The 23,304-nt window shown below is 39.3% G+C and overlaps 1 protein-coding gene and 1 non-coding gene across 3 annotated transcripts; both read left to right on the top strand.

The window, feature by feature from the left end:
• Positions 1–2,131: 2,131 nt before the first annotated feature.
• Positions 2,132–22,862, top strand: IL22RA2 (interleukin 22 receptor subunit alpha 2). 2 transcript variants are annotated; one of them, XM_077894329.1, is made up of 5 exons: positions 2,320–2,816; positions 6,252–6,387; positions 8,720–8,898; positions 20,748–20,917; positions 22,080–22,856. In XM_077894329.1, exons 1-5 carry the CDS (start codon positions 2,756–2,758, stop codon positions 22,227–22,229), a joined length of 696 nt encoding a protein of 231 aa, XP_077750455.1. In that variant the 5' UTR covers positions 2,320–2,755; the 3' UTR covers positions 22,230–22,856. The 2 variants fall into 2 exon arrangements, with proteins under 2 accessions (XP_077750456.1, XP_077750455.1); XM_077894330.1 differs by lacking the exon at positions 20,748–20,917 and having other exon boundaries at positions 2,132–2,816; positions 22,080–22,862.
• LOC144289200 (U1 spliceosomal RNA) lies at positions 19,076–19,238 on the top strand. The gene has a single exon (XR_013357188.1). It is a non-coding gene; the product is annotated as a U1 spliceosomal RNA (small nuclear RNA).
• Positions 22,863–23,304: the final 442 nt, after the last annotated feature.

Raw genomic sequence — 23,304 nt, 5'->3', positions numbered from 1 at the left:
AACAGTTCAAATATATATGAATATATAAAAGTAGAAATTATAATGAATCTCCTTGTACCCAATACCCAGTTTCAATAATTATCAGCTTATGGCTGGCCAGTCACACTCTTTGTGAGCCCTTGGATTATTTTGAAGCAAATCCCAGGCATCATGTCATGTTATCAATAATACTTCAATATGTATTTCCAACAATAATAATAATGATACATCCCATATCACACTTAAAAATAATTAATAATGAGTCCTTAATTAGGTGAATTGTTGGTCTGTGGGAAGCCACAGTGAAAAAGAAGGGAATCGGGTCTATCCAAGGCAGGGGCTTAGGCAAGTTCTTTTCCAGACCTGGCATGATGAAGGCACCCCTGTCACTGTCCAGGTAGACTTTTCCTACTGATGAGTTAGAGGGGGTGAAGGTAGAGGGGGAAGATGGAGAATGAGTTGAAAGTCAGCATTTCATGCTTAAAGCAGAGAAGATCAGACATCTGCTATTTGTAATTTTCTTACTTCCAAAGCAAATGTGTTTTCATTGGAAATAATTCTGTACAAATTCTTCTGCTTCCAAATTGGTGGGATTTTAGAATTTAATTAGAATTTACCTTCTCATCTACCTGAGGCATTGTAGCAGAACTGGCTTTTAGGCAGATTATGATATTACACAACTAAAGAGCTCATGGAGTGGTTATAGGACTGGTTTGGTTTCTGCAATTTAACATAGTGCAAAAGTTCACATGCATCTTTGCAAGAATTCGATTCTTAGTATATTCTGTGCTCTTCTTCTTTCTCCTCTAATTGTCCCTTATTTGTTCTACAAAGTCATTAACCCAGTGCAAACCCTAATTTTATTGCCTGCTGCACTACTTATTAAACTTTGAATGAAAATAGTTTTCTTTCTTTTTTTTCTTAATTGGAATTTGGAGCAATGGAGTTGCTTCAAAACAAGAGCTTTGGTGTCAAAGGTGTTCAAACACAGGTTATCACCCCCCACTTAAAAGCCAACATTAATGTGGGGCACTGGGGTGGCTCCACTGTTTGGGTATACAACTCCTGATCTCAGCTCAGGTCTTGATCTCAGGGTTGTGAGTTCAAGCTCCACACTGGGCTCCATGCTGGGCATGGAGCCTACTTAAAAAAAAAAAATAGCCAAGGTTAATGCAAAGTCTAGAGTTCACTGGGTAACATCAGTAAGTAGATGCTGCTGAAAAGCCTAGAAGACAGGAAGCACCAAGAGGGTGCAAAGAGAGCCTAAGATCTGTTGCATGTTTCTTCTTTGAAAGCGTTGGTTCACTCTGAGCAATGGAAATCCCACCTGGAAGAGATGAGGGGTCTGGTTAAGAAGTCGGACACAGCCTGGAGGTGCTGGAAAGCCTGGCGTTATCTTCACAAACCTGTCCATAGTGCTCTGGCAGTTATGTCTACCTCCCTTTTGAAGTAGGCTTTGGAAAGTAGAGACAATGCACCCTTTCTGTGAGAATAATCAGCCGCAAATGTTTGTTCAATGTTGTTGAGCGAAGGCATGAATGAGAACTGCTTAGCAGCCCTCTCTAGTACTTACTACACAGGCTGGTCTACCAAGAACTTAAGAGAGACTACAGAGGCATTTCCTCTTTTGACCTAAAAATCCTCATTCGAAAAAAAATATTACTTTCTTCTTGTGCTTTCATGTACAATTATAGTGCCTCTACAAACATGTGGTTTAAAAATTGGTAAGAAAAAATGAATATAATGAATCTTAGGTGAAGCACAGATGACCTAGTTCGATCAGATTTCAAAGAAGATATGAAAAAGATACGATGTGGCTCAAAATTATTGTTCTCCACATTCAACCTTTTAAGGACTCAGTTTGACAGCTCAAAATCTTTCAGATGGCTGGAATGGAGGGTGGAAATGGAAAAGGAAGAGCTTTAGTGACTGCGGCCCTGGGCCACCAAGGATTCGCAAGACAGATGGATGAGTAGGGCAGGGAGGCGAGTGGAGAGCCAGGGGGGTGTGGAGGCCATGAGGTAAACACCAAGGAAGTTAGTCAGAGAGAGCTTCCAAGAAGGGAGGAAAAGGAAGAATCAACCAGAGATCCTACCAGCTTGAACCACTGCCAGGAGTCCAGATAGCTGCCACTGGCAAGCACATTTCTCAGAATCGCTTTGCCAGCTAAGTGGTGGTGGCTGGCAGTGTCTCTGCCTCCCTGGGCTAGATTCCCTGAGGGCCTTACGAGCTGTTTTGTTCCCTCACCTTTTCATGCCTTGCACAATTCCTGCCCTACCCTGCCCTCTGATCTGCCAATCCTCAGTGTTTTGCTCTTTCTTTTTTTTTTTTTAAGATTTTATTTATTCACGAGAGACACACACACAGAGAGAGAGAGAGAGAGGCAAAGACACAGGCAGAGGGAGAAGCAGGCTCCACGCAGGGAGCCCGACATGGGACTCGAACCCAGCACTCCAGGATCATGCCCCGGCCGAAGGCAAGCGCTAAACCGCTGAGCCACCTAGGGATCCCCATGTTTTGCCCTTTCAAGGCTAACAAAGTCCTAGTCCCAACAAAAATAAGCTTCTACCTTGAAGTGACTTATGGCAAACATTTTTGAAGGGATTTTTATACTTTTATAATAAACCTAAAATAAAAAACATTATAGTTGCTTCAGGGAACCATGGTTAAACCCACGAGGGGATGTCCAGCATGAGGATTCTTCAGTTTCCTCTTCTGTCCAGAGCTGTGCTCTCAGTGAAGGGACCACTGGCTGCCTGACAGTCACACACCAACCATGATGCCTAAACACTGCTTTCTAGGCTTCCTCTTCAGTCTCTTCCTGACTGCTGTAGTAGGTAAGTGCTTCACTTCTTTTTAATTGCTCATGATTTTGTCATCTGAGTCTGTTCAAGGGGCTGTTGGAAATGGCACCAGTGCTTTTCTGGGCTTTGTCAAATTTTCAGCTTTCTTCTGTTGTGAAATGATCAGAACAGACATGGGGTCAATTTCTATGTGCAGCCTGCGTAACTCCACGTGGACTTCACAAGGAGCTGCTAAAGAGGAGGCGCTCAGGAAACTTCAAGGGAAACTACAGCACAGTAGTTATGAGCAGGCTCCTTGCCTGACTACCTGAGCCTGGATCCCAGATCTGCCATTTACTATCTAGGAAACTTAGGGCAATTGACTTTACCTACCCTGTGCCTTAATTTCCTAGTCTGTAGAATGGGGATTGTAAATCGCCGTGAGGATTACGAGTTAATATGTACTCAGTGCTTAGAGCAGTGCCTGGCACAGAATGGAGACCATAAACTTCATTTGAGAATTTGCTGTTGGTCTTCACAGAGAACTTTTCAAGAGCAGTGAATATCTTGTCACCCCAAGATACCTCTGATCAAGGCCATTACATTCCCCCAGTGAAAGATAGCTACCTGTCAGCGTGACTTAACAAATGTTCCCAAGACTATACAATTGCTCAGAGACTGATAACATGAAAACAATTCAAGCCCTCATCTTTCAGAAATGAGTGGATTTGTGGGGCACCAGGTTGGCTCAGTGGTTGAGCATCTGCCTTCAACTCAGGTCATGATCCCAAGGTCCTAGTATTGATCTCGCATTGGGCTCCCCACGAGGAGCCTGCTTCTCCCTCTGCCTATGTCTTTGCTTCTTTCTCTGTGTCTCTCATGAACAAATAAATAAAATTAAAAAAAAGAAGAAAGAAAGAAAGAAAGAAAGAAAGAAAGAAAGAAAGAGAAAGAAAGAAAGAAAGAAAGAAAGAAAGAAAGAAAGAAAGAAAGAAAGAAAGAAAGAAAGAAAGAAAGGTGTGAATTTAAGTGGACTATACCTTTGGTCCTTGGCAATAGAAAGGACTTGTTTAGCAAAATATAGCAGGAATTCAAGCACTAACAAAATGATTCTGGCTCTACTTGCTACAGGCCTGGAACTTTGGGCAAGATCCACAATGTTCTGAAGGCTCAGCTTCCCCATGTGTAAAATGTACTAATAAAAATTCCTACCTTATTTGGTGGTCATGAATATGGGATACTGTGTAAAGCTTTCCACACAGTGCCTGATACATGTTTCATGTTCATATATGCTCAGTGATCAGTGAGTGCCAGCCAGAGGAGGCGGAGATGAAAAGGAGGAGAAAGAATATCCTCAGACGCTCATTGCTTTTTTTCCACGTCTCTCCAGAGGCTTTGTTCTTGGTTTCTGCAGTGGAGGGGTGACAGGCAGGCTCTGGAGTCAGGTGCCTGGTACAAAATCCGCTTCACCAATTTTGTCTGTCAGAGGGAGACTTCAATAGTACCTTTTTCATAGAAGAGTAGGGCAGATTAAGTGAGTTAACACAGGTACAGGCCCTCAGTGGCTGGTACCTGGTGATCTGCTATTATTGGTGGTAGCAGTGGTGGTGTTACAAAAGTGAGAGAAGAAATCCAGAGACAGAGGGGATAAAGGACATTGAGCTGACCATCTCTGGGGTGGCACAGGCTCCAAGAAATTGTGTTCATCACGTCCTGAGACTTCTGGAATTTTTCTGTACTGCACAGGACAAGATCCGGTAGTGATTTTGGTGAGCAAAATCAATGGTGGCAGTAGACTCTTTCCAAGTACACACCACCATTTGATGCACTGAAGCAGTTCCAAAAAATAAAAATAAAAGCAAACAAAAACCAAACAGCTCCCTTCAATAGAATAAAACAAAGCTTGAATGTTCAGAACTGAGATTGTGAGCTCAGAAGTATGTTCTCGCTTCTCAAAGATTTTTTAGCAAAGGCTTGAAGGTGGTAAAGAAATGAAGCGTGTGGGATTCCAGGGGAGAGCTAGGACCGGTGCAGGGACCCGCAGGTGGGAGCACACCCGGCGTGGTGGAGCAGGAGGAAGGGGGCCACCCTGGAGTCAGGGGGGGTGGGGTAGAAGATGAAGTCGGGAAATGATGAGGATGTGTTTCCTGACGCCCTCTCCTTCTGCCCAACTTCCTATCCCTGATCAGAAACCCCACACTTGCTGGGAGGCAGAACTTCTTCACCCCTGCCCATCTTAGGCTTTCAGCTGGGACTCATTACCAAAAAGGCAGATTAACAAGAGAAAACAGAATCATTCCATCACACATCACAAGGCAGGAACCCAAGCGAAGAGTCACTCACATGGTGCTTGGTATTCAGCTTCAACACAGAGCAACACGTTTACAGGGACCCGACGGGCCACTTAGGCTTCCAAGGGTGGCAAACTGTGGTAGTAAGCTCAAGGACCTGACGGGAGGAACTGATGGAGGAAGGTTTGTGTGCAGACTCCTCTGGTGCCCTCCTGGGCTGAGAAGTCTGTCTCCAGTAAAAGGAGAATTAAATCCTGCCTTCAGGCAGGCAAAGGGGAGGATATTGAGAGTTTTCCTGTATGTGTTGCTTCTTCACTGCCTTCAGCTCACACTATTTTTTCTGTCAAAGAGGCCTATTTTGGAGTGACGTATTCTGGTTTCCTTCAGACTCTGGAATAAAATTTTGTCAACGTCTCTTGCCTCCAGGGGACTGAATGCAGATCAGACTGGGTCACTCACTCAGTGATTAAAGGAAGAAAGCACAAGCCGTGCGGGTACACAATGATCCCCTCTCCTGCCACAATTAGTGTCGAGATTCTTTTCAGAAACACGACAGCGTCTTGGGTGGTCTCCCTTGATAGCGTGGACGGATTCATCTCAGCAATTTTGCTTGAGTTCCTGGAGCCAGGATGCAAGCTGGCAAGTGCAGCCAGGACTGGGACTGCAGAGGAATAAAGCCAGGTCTGCTGCGAGAGGTTGGGGACCAACGAGGCAACAGCCAGCAGTTGAGCAAGAACCTGAGAAAGGAGAAACCGAGTGCTGTGCTGAGGTCTTAGGACCAAAACTGATCCCAGGCAAAATTTCCCCTCAGTGTAGCAGTAATATAATGGCTCCTAGGAAGGGGGGCAAGTGGCCTTGGTGTGGGCTTCTCATGTTGGTCATTACATTGCATCACCATCTTGGGCGGGACTGAGGACAATATTTTTTCACTGCTACTTACTCCATCTGGAACTCGGGAATGGACTCAGAGAATATCATGTTTTTATAGTCTGGGACACAGTTGTTCTGGAACTTTAGCGTGCATAAAAATCCTCACATTCAAGATCCAAAATGTTGACTTCTGGGCTCCAGGTCTCCCAACTGCACTTACAGCAACTGCTTTAGGAAATCCTTATGCAAGGATCACACTGCCAAGTATTACTAATAACAATGGTGCCCATGTCAATGTTCAAAGCTTTTCCTTCTCTTTTTATTATAGAAACTCAGTCAGCCTATGAGTCTCTGAAGCCTCAGAGAGTACATTTCCAGTCTCGAAATTTTCACAACATTTTGCATTGGCAGCCTGGGAGGGCTTGTACCAGCAACGGCAGTGTCTATTTTGTGCAGTATAAAATGTAAGTAATTTGAGCTTCCTCTAGCTGACAGAGATGGCCACTAGAATCAGATGTTCTAGTATGCAGTGGAGTGTAAGGATCTTTTTTTCAGTTTCAGAAGGGTTAAGAAGAAGCAGAGGTAGGAACAGGAGTGTCCTGTCTCCTTGAAGTCTGCCTGGGGACACAAAATGCATGATGAGGTGCAGTCTGTGGGGGAGATACTTCATCCTTCAGAGACCCAGGACCGAGACATTACAGGCTGAGCCTTTGGCTTCACAGTGGACCCTGGCACATGGTGGACCTTCTACATATCTATCTAATAAATGTTGGAAGCAAATTGCTTAGCACATAATAGGTACTCAACCAAGTTGATGCGATTGATAGCTGAAGAAGCAGCTGTGTGACATATGGAGATGAGTGTACAAAATGTATTTTAAATTCAAAAGTCATTTTTGAAAACTTAGAAAAAAATTCTTTTCAAAACCAAATACTCCTGTAAGCATGAACTTAAATCTGAGCATGCTATGGCACATTCCTCTCTGTGCTCTTCAGCAGCTTCTGGTGGATTATTGCCAAAACTCAGATATGATCAATTCCTTTCCTAGGTTGACGCTTGGAAACAGAAGCTCCTGATTTGCAAATGACAGGTTTTCCCACCCATACATTTTTGGGGGTTTACTGAGGCTCCACCTTCTCTTCCATAGTTTGAAATGCTGGCTGAGGGATACTGAGACAGGAGATATTATGGTTTTATATTCACCATTTTTCATTTGAAATTCAGAAAATCAGATGTAGCTGTGGACCAAAATAGCAATTTTTATTCCACAAAGTCATCCGTGTCTCTCTAGCATGGGGTCAAGTTCAGATGTTACCATTAACTTCTTGCTAATGTCACAAGAACTATTTCCAGAAGTTTCTCAGTCTTTAACTGCTGCTGCTTGTCTCAACATATTTTATGTAGCAACTGTAAAGTTTATACATCTTTATGATAAAGCTTTCTCCATTCTAAAAATAGATTTGTGCATAGTTGGAGATACTCCATCACATAGAATGCAGGCATTGGGTTTTTCTTTCTTTCTTTTTTTTTTTTTTTATACTTTCCCCTTAGGTAACATAAATAGGGCCTATTTGTGATCCAGTGTTAAAAGTGGATGAGAAGTTGTTTAATGAAGATTAAACTTTAGGGCCCCATGGGAAAATTTTATACTTGTAATTATTTTTCTTAAGGAGGGTTCCCAAATTCATATGAGATTCAGAATACTTGGATCCATTCTCCTCTATCTATGTGCTCAAGAGCACAGTGCAGATATATATTTTTGAAATCTTTCACTTTGGTTCTATTCCATTCATGTGGGTCTACTGTTAATATTGGTCCCATTTGAGACAGGACAAAAAATGAAGTATCACATTACAAAGAGAAGCCAGCCACTATAGCTAAATTCAGCTAGCAGAGACAATGTCTCAACAACAAATAACAGTGAAATAACATCAAATTGTGCTCAATATATGTTATGGTTCTGCTCTGATAATATCCTTTGGTAAAATGCCACGGTGCCATCATAGTTTACAGAGGACGGACACCAGAAATATTCCTCATTATATGGCTAGAAAGCTAGATTTCAAGTCTTTCCACAAATATTTTGGGCAGACTTTCACCCCGGCTTCTAAATTCTACTCTGTTCTCACCATCATCTTATTGCATCCTGTCTGATTTCTAACAGAAAAAGAAGAGAAGCATTAATCTTCCCTTTTGCTGTTACACCATCCCGTCTCTTTGGCTGAGTCAACCTATCTGCCTCTTTCCCTCATACCTTTTTTTCATAGGTTCCCCTCCCTCCCTCCTAGTTCCTGATTAAGTACTCCCTGACGACAACCCCTGCTCAATTTGCGACAAAAAGACTGACCAAATATGTTGGGTAAGCAATACCTGGGATGAAAAGTGGTAGCGACTTCTCAGAATTGGCCACATTACTCAACAGCAGGCTGATGAGAAGTGAAGAAAGCTACAGGGTCAACACCTCAGAAGCATTAATGATGTGGGAAGCTACTGCTCAAAAGTGGAAGTTGGCTCACATACCAGAAGAAACACTTTGCTAAGTATTTAAAACCCCAAAACCCTTTTGTTACTGATACAGAAGGTGTCAGGCTTGGGTTTATCTTTCAGCAAGATAACGCTTTGATTAACAAGAATAAAATTTTTTTTAAAGATACTTGAGAGTAGCCAGAAGCTTTCACAGAGGTACTGATGCTAGAGGACAAATCTCAATGAATCTGAAAAATTCATGGATTGAAAAAATGGAAGACTCCTTCAATGGGGGAAAAGAAAATAACTCTCAGATCTTTGTCTTTATAGGTATGGACAGAGACAATGGAAAAATAAAGAGGACTGTTGGGGTATTCTAGAATGCTTTTGTGACCTTACCAACGAAACATCAGATATACAGGAACCGTACTATGGGCGGGTGAGGACCACCTCCGCTGGGATCCACTCGGGCTGGACCATGACACAGCGCTTCACTCCATGGTGGGAAAGTGAGTTCCATGGAGTTTCTTTGCATTTGCTCTTCCTGCCCCCTGAGTAGTCCCACAGAGCAGGCCCTGTACTTTGCTGAACTCTATGGCATCATCTCGTTTGACCTAATTCTCACAACAACCTTAGAAAATGGCTTTTGTTATCCTTCTTTTGTAGCCCATGAAACCAAGGCACTGAGGCTCCAGTGGTTGGGCGGGTCTCATGGCTTGCACAACCCAAGTCAGTGTTCATATTCTGCTGCATCTGACTGTAGCTTGCTGCCAGACTTCTACCTCCTAGGAAGAAAAGTAGTTTCAGATAACAGAAAAGGAGTCCTTTCCTGAGCATGGGAGTTAAGTTCCTGGAAATATTCCTCAGAAGGATTTTCTGTTGAGGAAATTAAGACGTTTTATCATCTCCCCAAAGGGGAAGCCAGAAGTTTACTCTTATATCCATTCCTCAGTGACCTACATTCTTTTTCTAAATTAATCATAATCCTAGAATAATCTAAAATGTAAATTATAAAATAAACCATTACCATGTAAAATAGTAGACAAAAGGGAAAAAGAAAAAGAAGTCTTAAATGTATAAAGATATGCATAACAAAACAAAGAAAATATGGATATTTACTGCAGTCTTCATAATCACCACTAGTCATGAAGCCATAGTTAATATTTATAACTTCTCTCAGTATTAACTCAAGATTTGCTTTCTTTCCAGCTAGTACTTTAGCTCTTCACTCTTGAGGAATTGGGGTCCTTTTGGTCTTTCTTGTATTAGTTTAGCATAATCTGACATATCATAGAATATAGAAGCTCTAAGAGGCACCCCAGAGTTACGAAGCATACTTCTACTTGGTCCTGTTGTATATATAGCAACTCTTCTTCCCCTTGATACTCAGAGCCAATTCCCCCGGACAACACAAGGACCTCGTTTTCTCCTTGTTGGTTAAATGGCATGAAGAGCTCCAGTCAGGAGGCAGCTTTGACTTCCAGTTCTTTGAACCTATTGTTATAATCAAGTATGTGGAAAACAAACCATTTCATGAGTCGTTCACCATGTCTAATAGTGAGAATAGTGAGCCCTCCAACTTCCACTTCTTATATCCTAAACCAGTGAATGCTGTCTGTGAAAGAAATAGCACCATATATTGGTCACAAGATTAGAGCATATATCAGTTCATATACAACTTTGACAGATCTTGTCTCTCAAACTGAGTTTTCAAATAGCCACTTTATCTTTTGATAAAGCCTGGAATTTCTAAGTGATGGGCTATATGGGAAGGCCAAATATTCTTGTGGGTATGAGACTAACTTCACCTCTTCCATATTAACTTGGTTCTACTCTCATAAGCAATGTATCATCAAGTATTATGCTCATGAATAAGATAGTCACTACATTCACATTGTGGTGGTCAGGGGCACTGCTGATAAAAGCACTGAGGTAGAGAAGACAAATCTATAACAAATCTACAGAAATGTCTATTCCACTGTCTCTTGTCCCCTCATTGTTAGAAGGGATAAAAAATATCTACTATATAAAGTGAACTATCCTAGGGGTGCAGTATTGATCCTCCTTACAGGGAAGTTGGACTCTCAATAGTGTCAGTCCAGCCTTGGCAAAAGGAAATTCACATTGTAGAGTCTATATATAGTCTCCATCCCTTTCATAAAGTCATTTTGTTCATGAGCCTAAGGAGCAAGCATGGGGAAATAAGCTTTCACTGCCTCCACATAAAGTTTTTGAAACAACTTTATTGAGATATAATTGACACCCCTTTCAGTGACCTATATAATGTGAACAATTCAGTGGTTTTCAGTTTATTAATAGATATTACAACCATCACCTACAATCTGTTTTAGGATATTTTCATCACCTCATAAAGAAACACCATACCCCTTGGCTGTCACCTTTATATTCTCTCATTTCTCCAGCGTCTTAGCCCAAGGCAACCACTCATCTACTTTCTGTATCTATAGAGTTCCCTGTTCTTGACATTTCATATAAATGGAATCACATAATATGTGGTCTTTTGTGACTGGCCACTTTCACTTAGCATAATGTTTTTAAAGTTTATTCATGTAGCGTGTATCAGTACCTCACCTCTTTCTGTGGCTGAATAATATTTCAGTACGTGAATGCATCACATTTTGTTTATCCATTCTTCAGTTGATGGACATTTAAATTGTTTTTACATTTTGGCTATTATAAATAGTGCTCCTATAAACATTCATATAAACATTTGGTGCTCAAATAAACATTTGGGTAAACAAATGTTTTCATTTCTCTTAGGTATATACATAGGAGTGAAATCCCTAGGTCTCATGGTAACTCTGTGTTTAGTCATTTGAGGAACTGCCAGACTATTTTCCAAAGCAGCTGCAACAATGTACATTCCCTTCAGTGGTATATGAGGGTTCTGATTTCTCCACCTCCTTACCTGACTTTTTGATGACAGCTGTCTTCGTCAGTATGAAGTGGTATCTCATGTGGGTTTGATTTGCATTTCCTTGATGATTAATGCTATTGAGTATATCTTTTCATGTGTTTATTAGCAGTCCACTTCTGGCCAGCACCATCATGTCATGCAGAACCTTCTGGAAACCAGGCTTCTTTTTTCCCCCCTTATGTTAAGTAGTCATAAGGGATTCTTCAAGATGCCAACTATAGACGAGGAAGTAATAAGACAGTAGCCTCTCAGTTGCACTGAGAGGATAAACCACCTACTTTCGTAAATTAATTTGATGTTTAGACCTGCTAGAGGCTGGACTCCTATAATCCATTTCCACGTAATGTTGGCATGTTTTTGTGTATTTTATGACTTTATGTATCAGAGAACACCCAGTTTATGATAGGAAACTCAGGTCACATGGCTCCTTGATATCCCTTAATTCAAGTATTCAGTTTTTTTTTTTTTTTTTTTTATCAGGGCTCAGTAACAAGGAAATCTGGAGCTTTTTCTCCAAAGAAAATAAACTATTTTTTAATAGTTATTTTCTAGAGAGGGTATGACTTTTTTTTTTCCCAAAAAAACATGGACTTAGAATTTACACAGTCTCTAAATAGCATCCTGATATGCCACAGATAATTTGAAGATTGTTGGATTTTTTGGATCATAAAAGACAAGTGGCTGAGCTGCTTGTTTGCAACATGAACTAATTAAGAAGTCTGTCATTTAGTCTGGGTCCTTCTCAAAGCTGAAAATCTTATGGGTTGTTTTGCAAATGGGTAACACAACTAAATGTGGTATGTGTCTTACAAAATACATACAGGCCTAACAAATCTAGTGAATCTTTCTCAGCAGCTGAGGATGCAAAGTGAAGCAACTTTCCTTTCACTTGAGAGGAAATGTCTCAATAAACCCCAGAGGAAATTTAAAATCCAACATTCTGCTTCAGTGTACCTTACTAAAGTATCCACAGTGCCTACAGGACTTTAGGTATACCAAGTTCATTCAGTATCATGTGATAAATTCAGTGGACCAACAAGATATCCTGTGGTACAAAGATTAAAGATTCTGTAGACTATCTGTGACAGATCCAGATGACAATGAAAGCCAAGTGAAAGGAAATTGTTCTGATGCTTTCTAATTATTGGACAAAGGAAGGAAAAAATTCTCCAGTCAATAGCTACATTGATTGGCTCCAGAACATAGACACTGTAATTGAATACCAATACCCTATGGTCACCACCTGAGTATATTTACAATTATCCCTTGTATTTATTCAAGATCCATCTTTTTGGGAGAGGAAAGCGTACTTCAAATAAATGAGTCAAGTGGAGAAGTGATGCATCTTCTACCCCTGCATTTTTTTTTTTAAGATTTTATTTCTTTAATCATTAGAGACACAGAAAGAGAGCAGCAGAGACACAGGCAGAGGGAGAAGCAAACTCCATGCGGGGAGCCTGATGTGGGACTCGATCCTGGAACTCTAGGATCACACCCTGAGCCGAAGGCAGGTGCTCAACCACTGAACCACCCAGGCATCCCATCCCTGCACTTTGAAAGCTGTTTTTGAAGGACAAATTTTGTTCAAAAGAGAAATTCCATGGATTCCACTTGGCCTTTCATCCCATAATAACTTCCATGTCACAGACCAGGAAACCCGAATGGAAATGAATTCTGTCAGTTGTTGTGTATATCTTATTAAATTTACTTTTATTACCTGACCACTATAAGAATGCACTATAAGAGGCATTCTGAATCCCCAGAGGTTATCATCCACTCAGAATCAAGGTCCCATTACTGGCCAGAGTCTGTACTTAGCTTTCTCAAATTCCTAATTACCCTCTGGAGAACGATGAAAGAAATTTTATCATAAAACCGGTAGCATTATTTCTTCACTTGCTATCCAAATCTCACCCTAGTGATTTAACTAGTGCAATGCCCAATTAAATCCAAACTAATTAGTTCATTCCCAGAATGCTAGATGCTTTGGAATTTAGAAAAGGCCATCTTTAGTTCTGCAAGTCTTCAGCTAGTAGGAGAGTGGAATGGAGATTGAGCGAAAAATCTATGGCATTCTGCACAGTATTTCTTGAAATAATTTGAGATTCAGCCCAAATACACTCCACCAACAATTCTCTGGTTGAGAAAAAGGAGACTGTATGACTAAGCTGGTATATAGCAGTGAGGGGAATTTGCAGAGTAGTTTAATTACTATATTCAAGCGTAGAAATGGGGTCAAGTTCAAATTTATTCCTCAAACAAAGCTTTCTTGAGTGTGATCCATAGGCTAGTTGGTAAGATTAGCCAAAGACATAGGCTGAGATGAGCTGAAGCTTCAACTCAGTTAGATTTTAATTTAGATGATGTTGCATTAAGAAAGGTTTGAGTTCTTTTCATATGACTATACCACGAATGGAAAAAAAAAAAAATCCCAGAACTAAGAAAGCCTTCTGCCTGGACCTCTTAAGAAGAATAAGAAAGGAATGTGTAACACAGTCAAAACTGGAGCCACTCTTGTTGAAGGGATAGTGAGAGCCCTGGCCCACTTGCCTATTTCCTTAGCTCCAGCTAAGGAAAGCTTCTCCCGCCACAAGTTCTGAGGCTTTCTGAACAACAACAAAAAATGTTTTGAAAAACATGACATCCTATTAAGACAGCATGTTCCTAGAGTCTGATACAGGCCTAATGAATCAACTGGCTACACTGACTCACCTGAGACCTGTTTCTGAACACTGGGGTGTGGTTTTAGGTTAAGGGGGTCTGGCTCTTGGTATCTATTTAAAGACAAAACAACATTAAAAAACTTCTTAAGTTGAAGTAGCCTTTGAGCTCTGTATGATTTTGGTATTACCTAAGACCATATTTTCTTGAATTAAAAATAGCTGTGGAGTTTCGAGTGGGCCTGATTTTCTAATGGAGTGACTTAAGGTCAGATTAATTCATCACCTTGGCTCCATTCATCCCACAAGTATATATGAAACACTTACTATGCTCTGGGCATTATACGAGGTCGTGGGGAGAAAGGAGTAAGCACAGCAAACACGAAGAAGTTTCTTTCTTCATAGAGAGATTTTGGTTTAATAGGGGAAGATAGACATTAATAAAATAATAATACAAACAAACATAGCATGATGCAGGTGGTACAAAAGAGATCAATAGTGCTAAGACAGCCCTGGACAAGGACAAGAAGGGACCAGGTTAGGGATGTAGGAAAAGCATCTCTGGGGAAATGACACTTGAGCTGATATCTAAAGATGATATGATATGAACAGTTAACTAGACAAAAAAAGTTGGAAGATTTCCAGGCAAAGGGAATAAGGGAATAGCATTGGCAAAGGCCCTCTGACAGGAGGAAGCAGGACAAGTACAAGAGACTGAAAGATAGATGCATGGTAAAGAAGAGCAGGCAAGAGGACTGTGGAATAAGATGGGACTGGAGAGATAGATCAGGAATGAAAGTTTTCTATTAAGGAGTTATGATTTCTTCCAGAAAAATATAAAGTAATTTTAAAAAAGATTTATTTATTTATATTAGAGAGAAAGGGAGAGTGCATGAGTGAAGGGAGGTGCAGAGGAGGAGAATCTCCAGCAGACTCCCTGCTGAGCATGGAGCTGGACATGGGGCTTGATCTCACCACCCTGAGATCATGACCTGAGCCGAAATCAAGAGTCGGACACTTAACTGACTAAGCCAACCAGGCACCCCTGGAAAAATACAAAGTAATTTTAGTCAGGGATGACATGATCAGATTTGCGTATTGAAAAGATCACTTTGGCTATATTTGAAAGCACAGATCAGAAAAAAAAAGAGATTGGATACAGGTAGGTAAGTTAATGAATTCCTATAACAGTCTGTAAGTCAGGATTTGGCTTGAATTAGGATAATGGGAAGGACTATAGAAAATTATCATTGAAGAGATACTTGGTAGGAATAATTGGGCTTGGTGACAGGTCACATACAGAAATAAAGAAGAAGGACATGTCGAAGACAACCTCCAGGCTTACGGCTTCCATAATTAGATGAATCACTGAGATTTTTTGGTGAGGTTTGATGGAAAAAGACCAATTTGACAGAGTACAGAGTATTAGAAATTGAAGATCATAATTTAATTTTGACTATGTTGAGTTTAACATGCTTTTCAGATATCCAAGGGAAATCTCGGTGCAGATCCAGGATTCTATTAGACACACATTTGTGAGTCATTTACATATAGTACAATGGGCATCGATAAGATTGCCTAGGCAGGAAGTGATGAGGAGTGCTGTGTAAGGCCAGGTGTTGAAAGAATCCCAACAAAGGATGCCTGAATAGGGAAGATAAATCTCAAAAGGAGACTGAAAAGAAATAGCCAACAAGGTAGGAGAAAGCTAGAGGATATATTTGTGAATGCTCCGGGGAGTGAATGTATCAAGGAGAAAGCAGTTGAGTAAAATAGCCTGTGAGGTCAAGTAATCTTAAACTGTTCATTGTAACAATCACAATTCAGTGCGTAGGTCAAGAATGGTCACTCAGTTACAAAGCTCAGCATCCTAGATCACACGCAGGGAGCTCCTGTGATGCCTGCAGCCAGGCTCACTAGTACTCTAGGCCAATATTCGAAATATATACTTCACCTGTATTTAAGATTCAGTGTCAACACAAAGGAACCAAACCAAATCTAAGATAATGAAGGTATACATTCAAAGGACAGGTTTTGCATGCACATAATTAAAAGAAAATTCTTCAATAATGATAACTTGGGCCAGAAGGGATAAGGATTGGTCAGTTTACACATAAATATTCTAGTGAAAAAATATATATAGTAGTATTTAATCTTGCCAGTATTCATTCTTTAACTAATGTCTGCCAATTGAAGTAAGTCTAAACTCTGAGTCACATTATTAAAAAAGGGCGGATTTTTTTTTTGTGCTAGATATATGACAAGAATGTTAGAAATACATTTTTTATCCAGGAGAAAATTAAACATTCATTAAACTAGCCTACAAATCTAAACAATAACTCATTCTTCTCAGCTTGCAAGAATTTGGAGCACGGAAATCACAAAGAGGATTAAATACCAACTACTTCACAAAATTAAAGTGTAATCAAAGGGGAAATCCTTCATCTTCAAGCAATTAGGCAAAATTTCTGACATTTGAAAAGTGAATTAACAACTTTCGCTTCAGATTAAATGGGGTGAGATGGGGGTGGGAGATTGTGAGGGTAGAAACTGTCCTCTTCTAAAATGCTTACAAAGTCTGGTAAAACATTACACATTCCTTTAACCCTGCAGAGGAATATGAAAGAAAGTAAAGGAAATCTCCAGGAACCAAAACAAAGTAGGTGGAAACCAGAGGGGAAACCAGAGAATAAACAAGGTGAAGACTTATTGTCCTGAGAGGATTTTCCCAACTGAGTAATTAGACCCTGAATAGTAACAGCCATTCCCAGGGCAAAAGATGAAGTGTAGGCCAGCACAAAGTGAGGAGTTACAACTGGTACTCTCACAAAGTCTTAGACACTTGGAAGATCCCTATAAATAAAAAAGCAGACTAGGAGAAACCCTTCCAAGAAAAGAAACAGAGGAGGGTGTACGTTTCTGTCTCGACTCTGTTAGCAATCAACTGTTTCCTAAATTCATAAAGGCTTGAGATTCAAATATATTCAACTTTTGTGTTTCAGAAAAACATCAGCTTGAGGTGGTACCAGGTTGATGGTGCCACAGGATAGCTTGCAGATGCAAAACCAAATACCAGAGTTCAGAAGCAACACAACACATATATGGTCATTTGATTTGTGTCCACAGTAGAGTTCAGTGGAGTCACTGTGATCTAAATGAGGCTAAAGAAAACAATAAATCTTGTTCCCCTACATTGCCCATTTACAAAATTAAGTCTGGCTGATGAAAACAATAAAACTCAGCAGCTGTAGCTTGTGGGCCAAAGTACCTGCTTCTATTTTTGTAAATAATATTTTATTGTGACGTAATCACACCCATTCATTGACATTTTGCCTGTAACTACTTTTATACTGCAAGCAATAGCAAAATGGAGTGGTTACAACAGACACACATATGGCTCAAAGGCCTGAAGTATTTATTATCTGTCCCTTTACAGAAAATATTTGCTGACTACTATTCCATAAGATAACACAGGAGAATATTTTCATGGCTTTGGGATAGGCAGATCTTCAAAATCACTAATGCTGAGGGACATAACTGATAAGTTGGACTACATTAAAATTAAGAATTTCTGTTTATCAAAATATACTACTAAAATGATGAAAATGCAAGTCACAGAGTGAAGTTGTTTACAATGTCCTTGATTAAGGACGATGTTCAGATGTATAAAGACTCTTACAAATTAAGAAGACTAGACAACCAATTAAAAAATAGGCAGAAGACATGAACAGCTCTTTGCAATAGAGGACATCCAAATGGCCATTAGTCTTCAGAGAAATGCAATGAATTGGTAACAATGAATTGGTAACATAATAGAAACACAATGAATTGGTACTACACACTTGTCAGAATGGCCAAAATTAAAATTCCTAAAAAGAATAATGTCACTTGTTACAATGTGAAATATAGGAACTTTCATATACCACTAAAGGAATATAACCTGGTATGTCCACTGAAACAAAGAAATCTTTATAAAAGCTAAAACTATATAAAAAAACCTAAGTCTGTGAATAAATTATGATATTCATACAATTAAATACTACATAGTAATCAAAAGAACAAACTCTTGACACAGGCAATAATATGGATGAATATATATGTATGTGTGTATACGTATATATGTATATATATATATAATATATAAAAATATATATATTAGTTTGCTATGGCTGTCACAGAATATCTTAGACCACCTGCTTAACCAACAGAAATTTATTTTCCCACAGTTCTGAGGTCAGAAGTCCAAGGCCAAAGTAAAGGCAGGTTTGGATTCTTCTAAGGCCTCTCTCCTTGGCTTTCTTTCTGTGTCCTCACATGGTCATCTCTCTGTACTCATGCATGTCCGTGTCTTTTTATAAGGACACCAGTCATATTGGATTAGGGCCCACCCACGTTATCCACGAAGCCAATATGACTTCATTTTATTTTAATTACCTCTTTAAAAGCTCTATCTCCAAACAGTCATATTCTGACATATTAGGAGTTAGAGTTTCAATTTATTAAATTTCAGGGGACACAATTCAGCTCATAATTTCATATATATATGAAATTTCACTATATATACATATATATATAATGAAAGAAGGCAGACACAAAAAATGTATATTGTGTAATTTCAAAAACTAATGTATATGGGGGCATCTAGATGGCTCAGTAGTTAAGGGTCCAACTCTTGATTTTGGCTCAGATCATGATCTTGGAGCCATTGGATCGAGCCCCATATAGGGCTCCATGATCAGCATGGAGTCTGCTTGAGATTTTCTCTCTCTCCCTCACTCTTTCCCTCTCCCCCTGCTCAAGTACACATGCTTTTTTATTTTCCCTCTCTCAATAAATAAATAAAATAGTTTTAAAAATACTATAGAGATGGAAGTCAGGACAATTGTGGTTATCTTCTGGGGTTAAGTAATGGGAGAGAACATGATGGAAATTTCTGGGCTGCTAGAAATGTCTTGTTTATTAATCTAGATTACAGCTATTCAGGAGTGTGTATTTTTAAATATTTGTTGAACCATTGATTTATGATTTATTTATTTGTCAGTATCTATCTTACAGGTCAATAAAAGTTTATTTAAAATTTAAAAATTCATACTTACCTGGCAGGACAGATAGCATGATCATGAAGGTAGTTCTCTCAGGGTGAGGCTCATCTATTGCATTCAGGTCATTCTGACCCCTGCAATTTCCTCAAGCACAGGGAATTCAGCTGTACAATTTCTGTTGGTAGAGGACTATGTTCCATGTTTCTTCTGATTAAAAAAAAAAAAAAGAAAAGTTAAAAAATTCAAACAAAAGCCAAAAAAAAAAATTGTCAACTTTAGACATGTGCTCACAATAAAAACACAAAGGGGCAGATCATTTTAAGCTAGTTTGTAAGAAACCATCATCTACCTGACTAGCCTTTCAAGAATTTATAATAGGGAAGGCACATAGCAAAATAAATAACTTTAAAGACATAACAGAGGAAATAAAAGCACAAGCAAAGTACAAAATATTATTTTGGGGGGGCCAGGGAGATTGAAGAAGACCCAAATAGAGCTCATCAAAATGAAAAAAAAATAACTGAAATAAAAAAATTTAATATGGGAATTTAATGATCAATTTAGACATGGCTGAATAATGAATCAGTGGATTGGAAGACAGGTCTGAAAATAAATTCTTTTTTTAAAATTTTTATTTATTTATGATAGTAACAGAGAGAGAGAGAGAGAGAGGCAGAGACACAGGCAGAGGGAGAAGCAGTCTCCATGCACTGGGAGCCCGACGTGGGATTCGATCCCAGGTCTCCAGGATCGTGCCCTGGGCCAAAGGCAGGCGCCAAATCGCTGCACCACCCAGGGATCCCTGAAAATAAATTCTAACAAATGTTGAATTGCAATTCCAGAAGATAAGCTTACATATCTTTTTATGTACTATCTGGCTATCTAGCTGCCTAGCTATTATCTTTCTTAGTTAATTTTCAAGAATTATAAAAGATATGAAACTAAAAACTGAAAACATGTAATGAATACCAACCAAGAAGACGATATCCATTAGATAATTAATTCCACCTAGAACTACTGTAGTTAATCTGAGAAAAATTAAAGTGACAATTTATCTAATTTTCTTTCCTAATTCTTAATGATTTGGTTAATTCTCTCTCTGGATCCTTCCCACACTATTTTATTGCATATAATATAATCCTGTTGAATGAATTTTTTTTAAAGATTTTATTTATTTATTCATGAGAGACACAGAGAGAGAGATAGAGGCAGAGACACAGGCAGAGGGAGAAGCAGGCTCCATGCAGGGAGCCCGACGTGGGACTCAGTCCTGGGTCTCCAAATCACACCCTGGGCTGAAGGCAGCGCTAAACCACTGAGCCACCAGGGCTGCCCCTGTTGAATGAATTTTATAACAATTTATCTTCAAATGATTTAAAGCTGCTTTGAAATATTACAACTTTAAGAACCTACAAAATATCTGTCCTACTCTAAGATCTCCAAATAACTTTTCACGCTTCATTTCCCAAAACAATCACTATGGGCTGGGGAAATGATTGAAAATATCCTCTTAAAGCTGAATCAGAAGGTATCTGTCTTTTCAAAGAAAAAAATGATCTTTAAAGAAACAGACATTCATATTTCAGGTGTCAGCAGTATCCTTTCATAATGATTTCTGCCAAATCTCTGAATTTAATAGTGACTTGTTATGTACAATGTGTCCATGTGAAATATTACACTTTTTAAATGATTTGTCAAACTTTCCTATTTTTCTCCAGCAAAAATAGATCCTCCAATCATAAATATAACCCAAGTTAATGGGTCTTTGTTGGTGATTCTCCATGCTCCAAGTTTACCATATAGAGACCAAAAAGGAAAAAATGTATCAATAGAAAATTACTATGAGCTACTATACCGAGTCTTTATAATTAATAATTCACTAGAAAAGGTAAGTTCAGGTGAATAGATAAGTTTGGTATTTTTCTTTTGTTCATTTGAGTAACATTTTAGCTGTAAAGTATGTCCTCTCTTTTCCACTCAATCTCCTCTTACTTTTCTTTACCTTTTTTTAGTTCCTTCTCACTTCCACCCTCATTGATGACAATTGGCTCTCGGCATCATCATCACAACTCATGTGTATGGTGCCTTTGTTGTACTTGTCTCCACTTAATCTTGCTTGCATATCTAAAGATTGGTGTTAACAATATTTGATTCCATTTGATGACCACAATACTCATCTTTATGAATTTTACACACACTTTTTGAGCGGCGTTTGGATCACAGCATTCTGTATTTATTCCAATATTGCTATAATATTTTAATCCACCATCAGTGCCTTTACCTTGTTTGATGCTTAATTGAACGCTCCTTTTCAGTGTCCATCTAAGACAAGATTTCTTTGGTTGTGAGGAACAGAAACCCATTCGACCTGTTACAAATAGGAAAGGGGAGGGGGGAAGGGAGGAGTTTTATTAGGAGGTACCAAGTGATCTTAGGGACCGGCAGAAGCAGGAAATTAAAGGAAGGACACATGGAGAAGCAGGTCTTAAAGGATCCCAGTCCACCTCTCTGGCCACAAGTTGCGTATTGACAGTGGTTTCCAAGTCTCCTCCAGTCTCCTCACTGTACAGTCCAAATTCTTGAAAAAGAGACTCTGGCCACTGGGTCAGCCAGTGAGCAGCTCTCATGTCACATGTACATAACAATGACCTGTCCCTTTATCAGGCTCTGAACAAGGACTCTGGGGAAGGAGGATGTGTCTGGGAAGAAACTCTATAACCCGACTACTACCTGAGACCAGGGACAGCTTATTAATTTTATCAAAAATAGAGCAAATCGGGCAGCCCGGGTGGCTCAGCTGTTTAGCGCCTGCTTTTGGCCCAGGGCATGATCCTGGAGACCCGGGATTGAGTCCTGCATCTGGCTCCCTGCATGGAGCCTGCTTCTCCCTCTGCCTGTGTCTCTGCCTCTCTCTCTCTCTCTCTCTCTCTCTCTCTCTTTGTGTGTCTCATGAATAAATAAATAAATAAATAAAATATTTTTAAAAAATAGAGCAAATCAGTGACTAACCAAGAACCATTTACCATCTTATTTTTCCTCTTTATGTATAGGAGCAAAAGGTATATGAAGGAGCCCACAGAATTGTTGAAATTGGAGCTCTGGCACCTCACACTGGTTACTGTGTGGTGGCTGAAATGTATCAGCCCATGCTAGACAGAAGAAGTCCAAGAAGTGAAGAGAGATGTATGGAACTTCCTTGAAGGGGTAGGGAATGCCCTACAACATGGAAATCAAAAGCTCTCTGAGAATGAGATGGCTCATGGTTGAAGGATCTCACTGAAAGTTGTGTTTATATTTTCTTGATGCAGTGTTCACCATTAGGAGATCTTTGTTTATACATTCTTTCTTCCTTCACATTTTACTTGTAAACTAATTTAAGCAACACCCAACACCACTCAAAACATTGGAACTTAAAGAAAAGGCAGAGAACAAAGGGCTCTCTGAAATGCAGAACTTTATTTCTGAAGGTAACATCCCAACGACAATCTGTATTGCTCTAAGACAGCTAAATAAACATTTAAGGGCCAAGGTAAAGGTAGGCATTTAACAAAATATTGTTGGATTATTTTTTTTAAGATAGCATTATAGATGGAAGCAATCCTGAAGCCATCCTTTTTCGCTCTCTATTGAGACAGTTAACATGACATAGATAGGCCAATTTATACATAAAGGGAACTTTTACCTGAATGAATATTTTCCCATTCATTTCCTATTTCATATGAATATACTTTTTCCTACATTTCTATTGTAAAAGATTTCTACTTAATGAACCAATATTTTCTTTTAAATTCTATTCTATGTAAATAAAAAAAGTATTTTAAAAAACCTCATGATCTCTGGATTAATATCTAGATTAATATTGATAATAACATCTAAATATAAAAGGAATCCTCCACAATACAATTTCCCTCATTTAATACATACTCACATTAAGGTTTTCTTTTCTGTGTTTGTTTGTTTTTTAATGTTGCCCTAAAATAATTTATCCTTATTCTCAAAATCAAGTAAATATTTTTTTAAGAACAAAGTAAAAAGAAACTCTGACTCCAAATTATACTGTTCTACTCAACCCTCCTGGGCAAAGGGTCTCTTGCTGGTAATACCTCCATATTCTCTATATGCAAGGATGTTATGAATGACATTTTGACTTGGGGACATGGGGGATGATTGGGGATCAGACAGAGGTTGACTTGGAGCTAAAAGCACACCATGGGTGGTAGGCTTATTTGGGAGAGGGCCTGGAGTGGGCAGATATTATAAGGCCAGAGAAAATCC

Source organism: Canis aureus, chromosome 1 (assembly GCF_053574225.1).
Source record: "Canis aureus isolate CA01 chromosome 1, VMU_Caureus_v.1.0, whole genome shotgun sequence".
Classification (NCBI taxonomy): domain Eukaryota; kingdom Metazoa; phylum Chordata; class Mammalia; order Carnivora; family Canidae; genus Canis; species Canis aureus.
Note: the sequence above shows the minus strand (reverse complement) of the source record. Positions and strands in the feature narration are given on the sequence as shown.

Coding starts and splice junctions, on each gene's coding strand:
- IL22RA2 (XM_077894329.1), top strand. CDS start 2,756: ATGATGCCTAAACACTGCTTTCTAGGCTTCCTCTTCAGTCTCTTCCTG. Junction 6,388..8,719: donor TATTTTGTGCAGTATAAAAT/GTAAGTAATTTG, acceptor TTGTCTTTATAG/GTATGGACAGAGACAATGGA. Junction 8,899..20,747: donor CTTCACTCCATGGTGGGAAA/GTGAGTTCCATG, acceptor ATTTTTCTCCAG/CAAAAATAGATCCTCCAATC.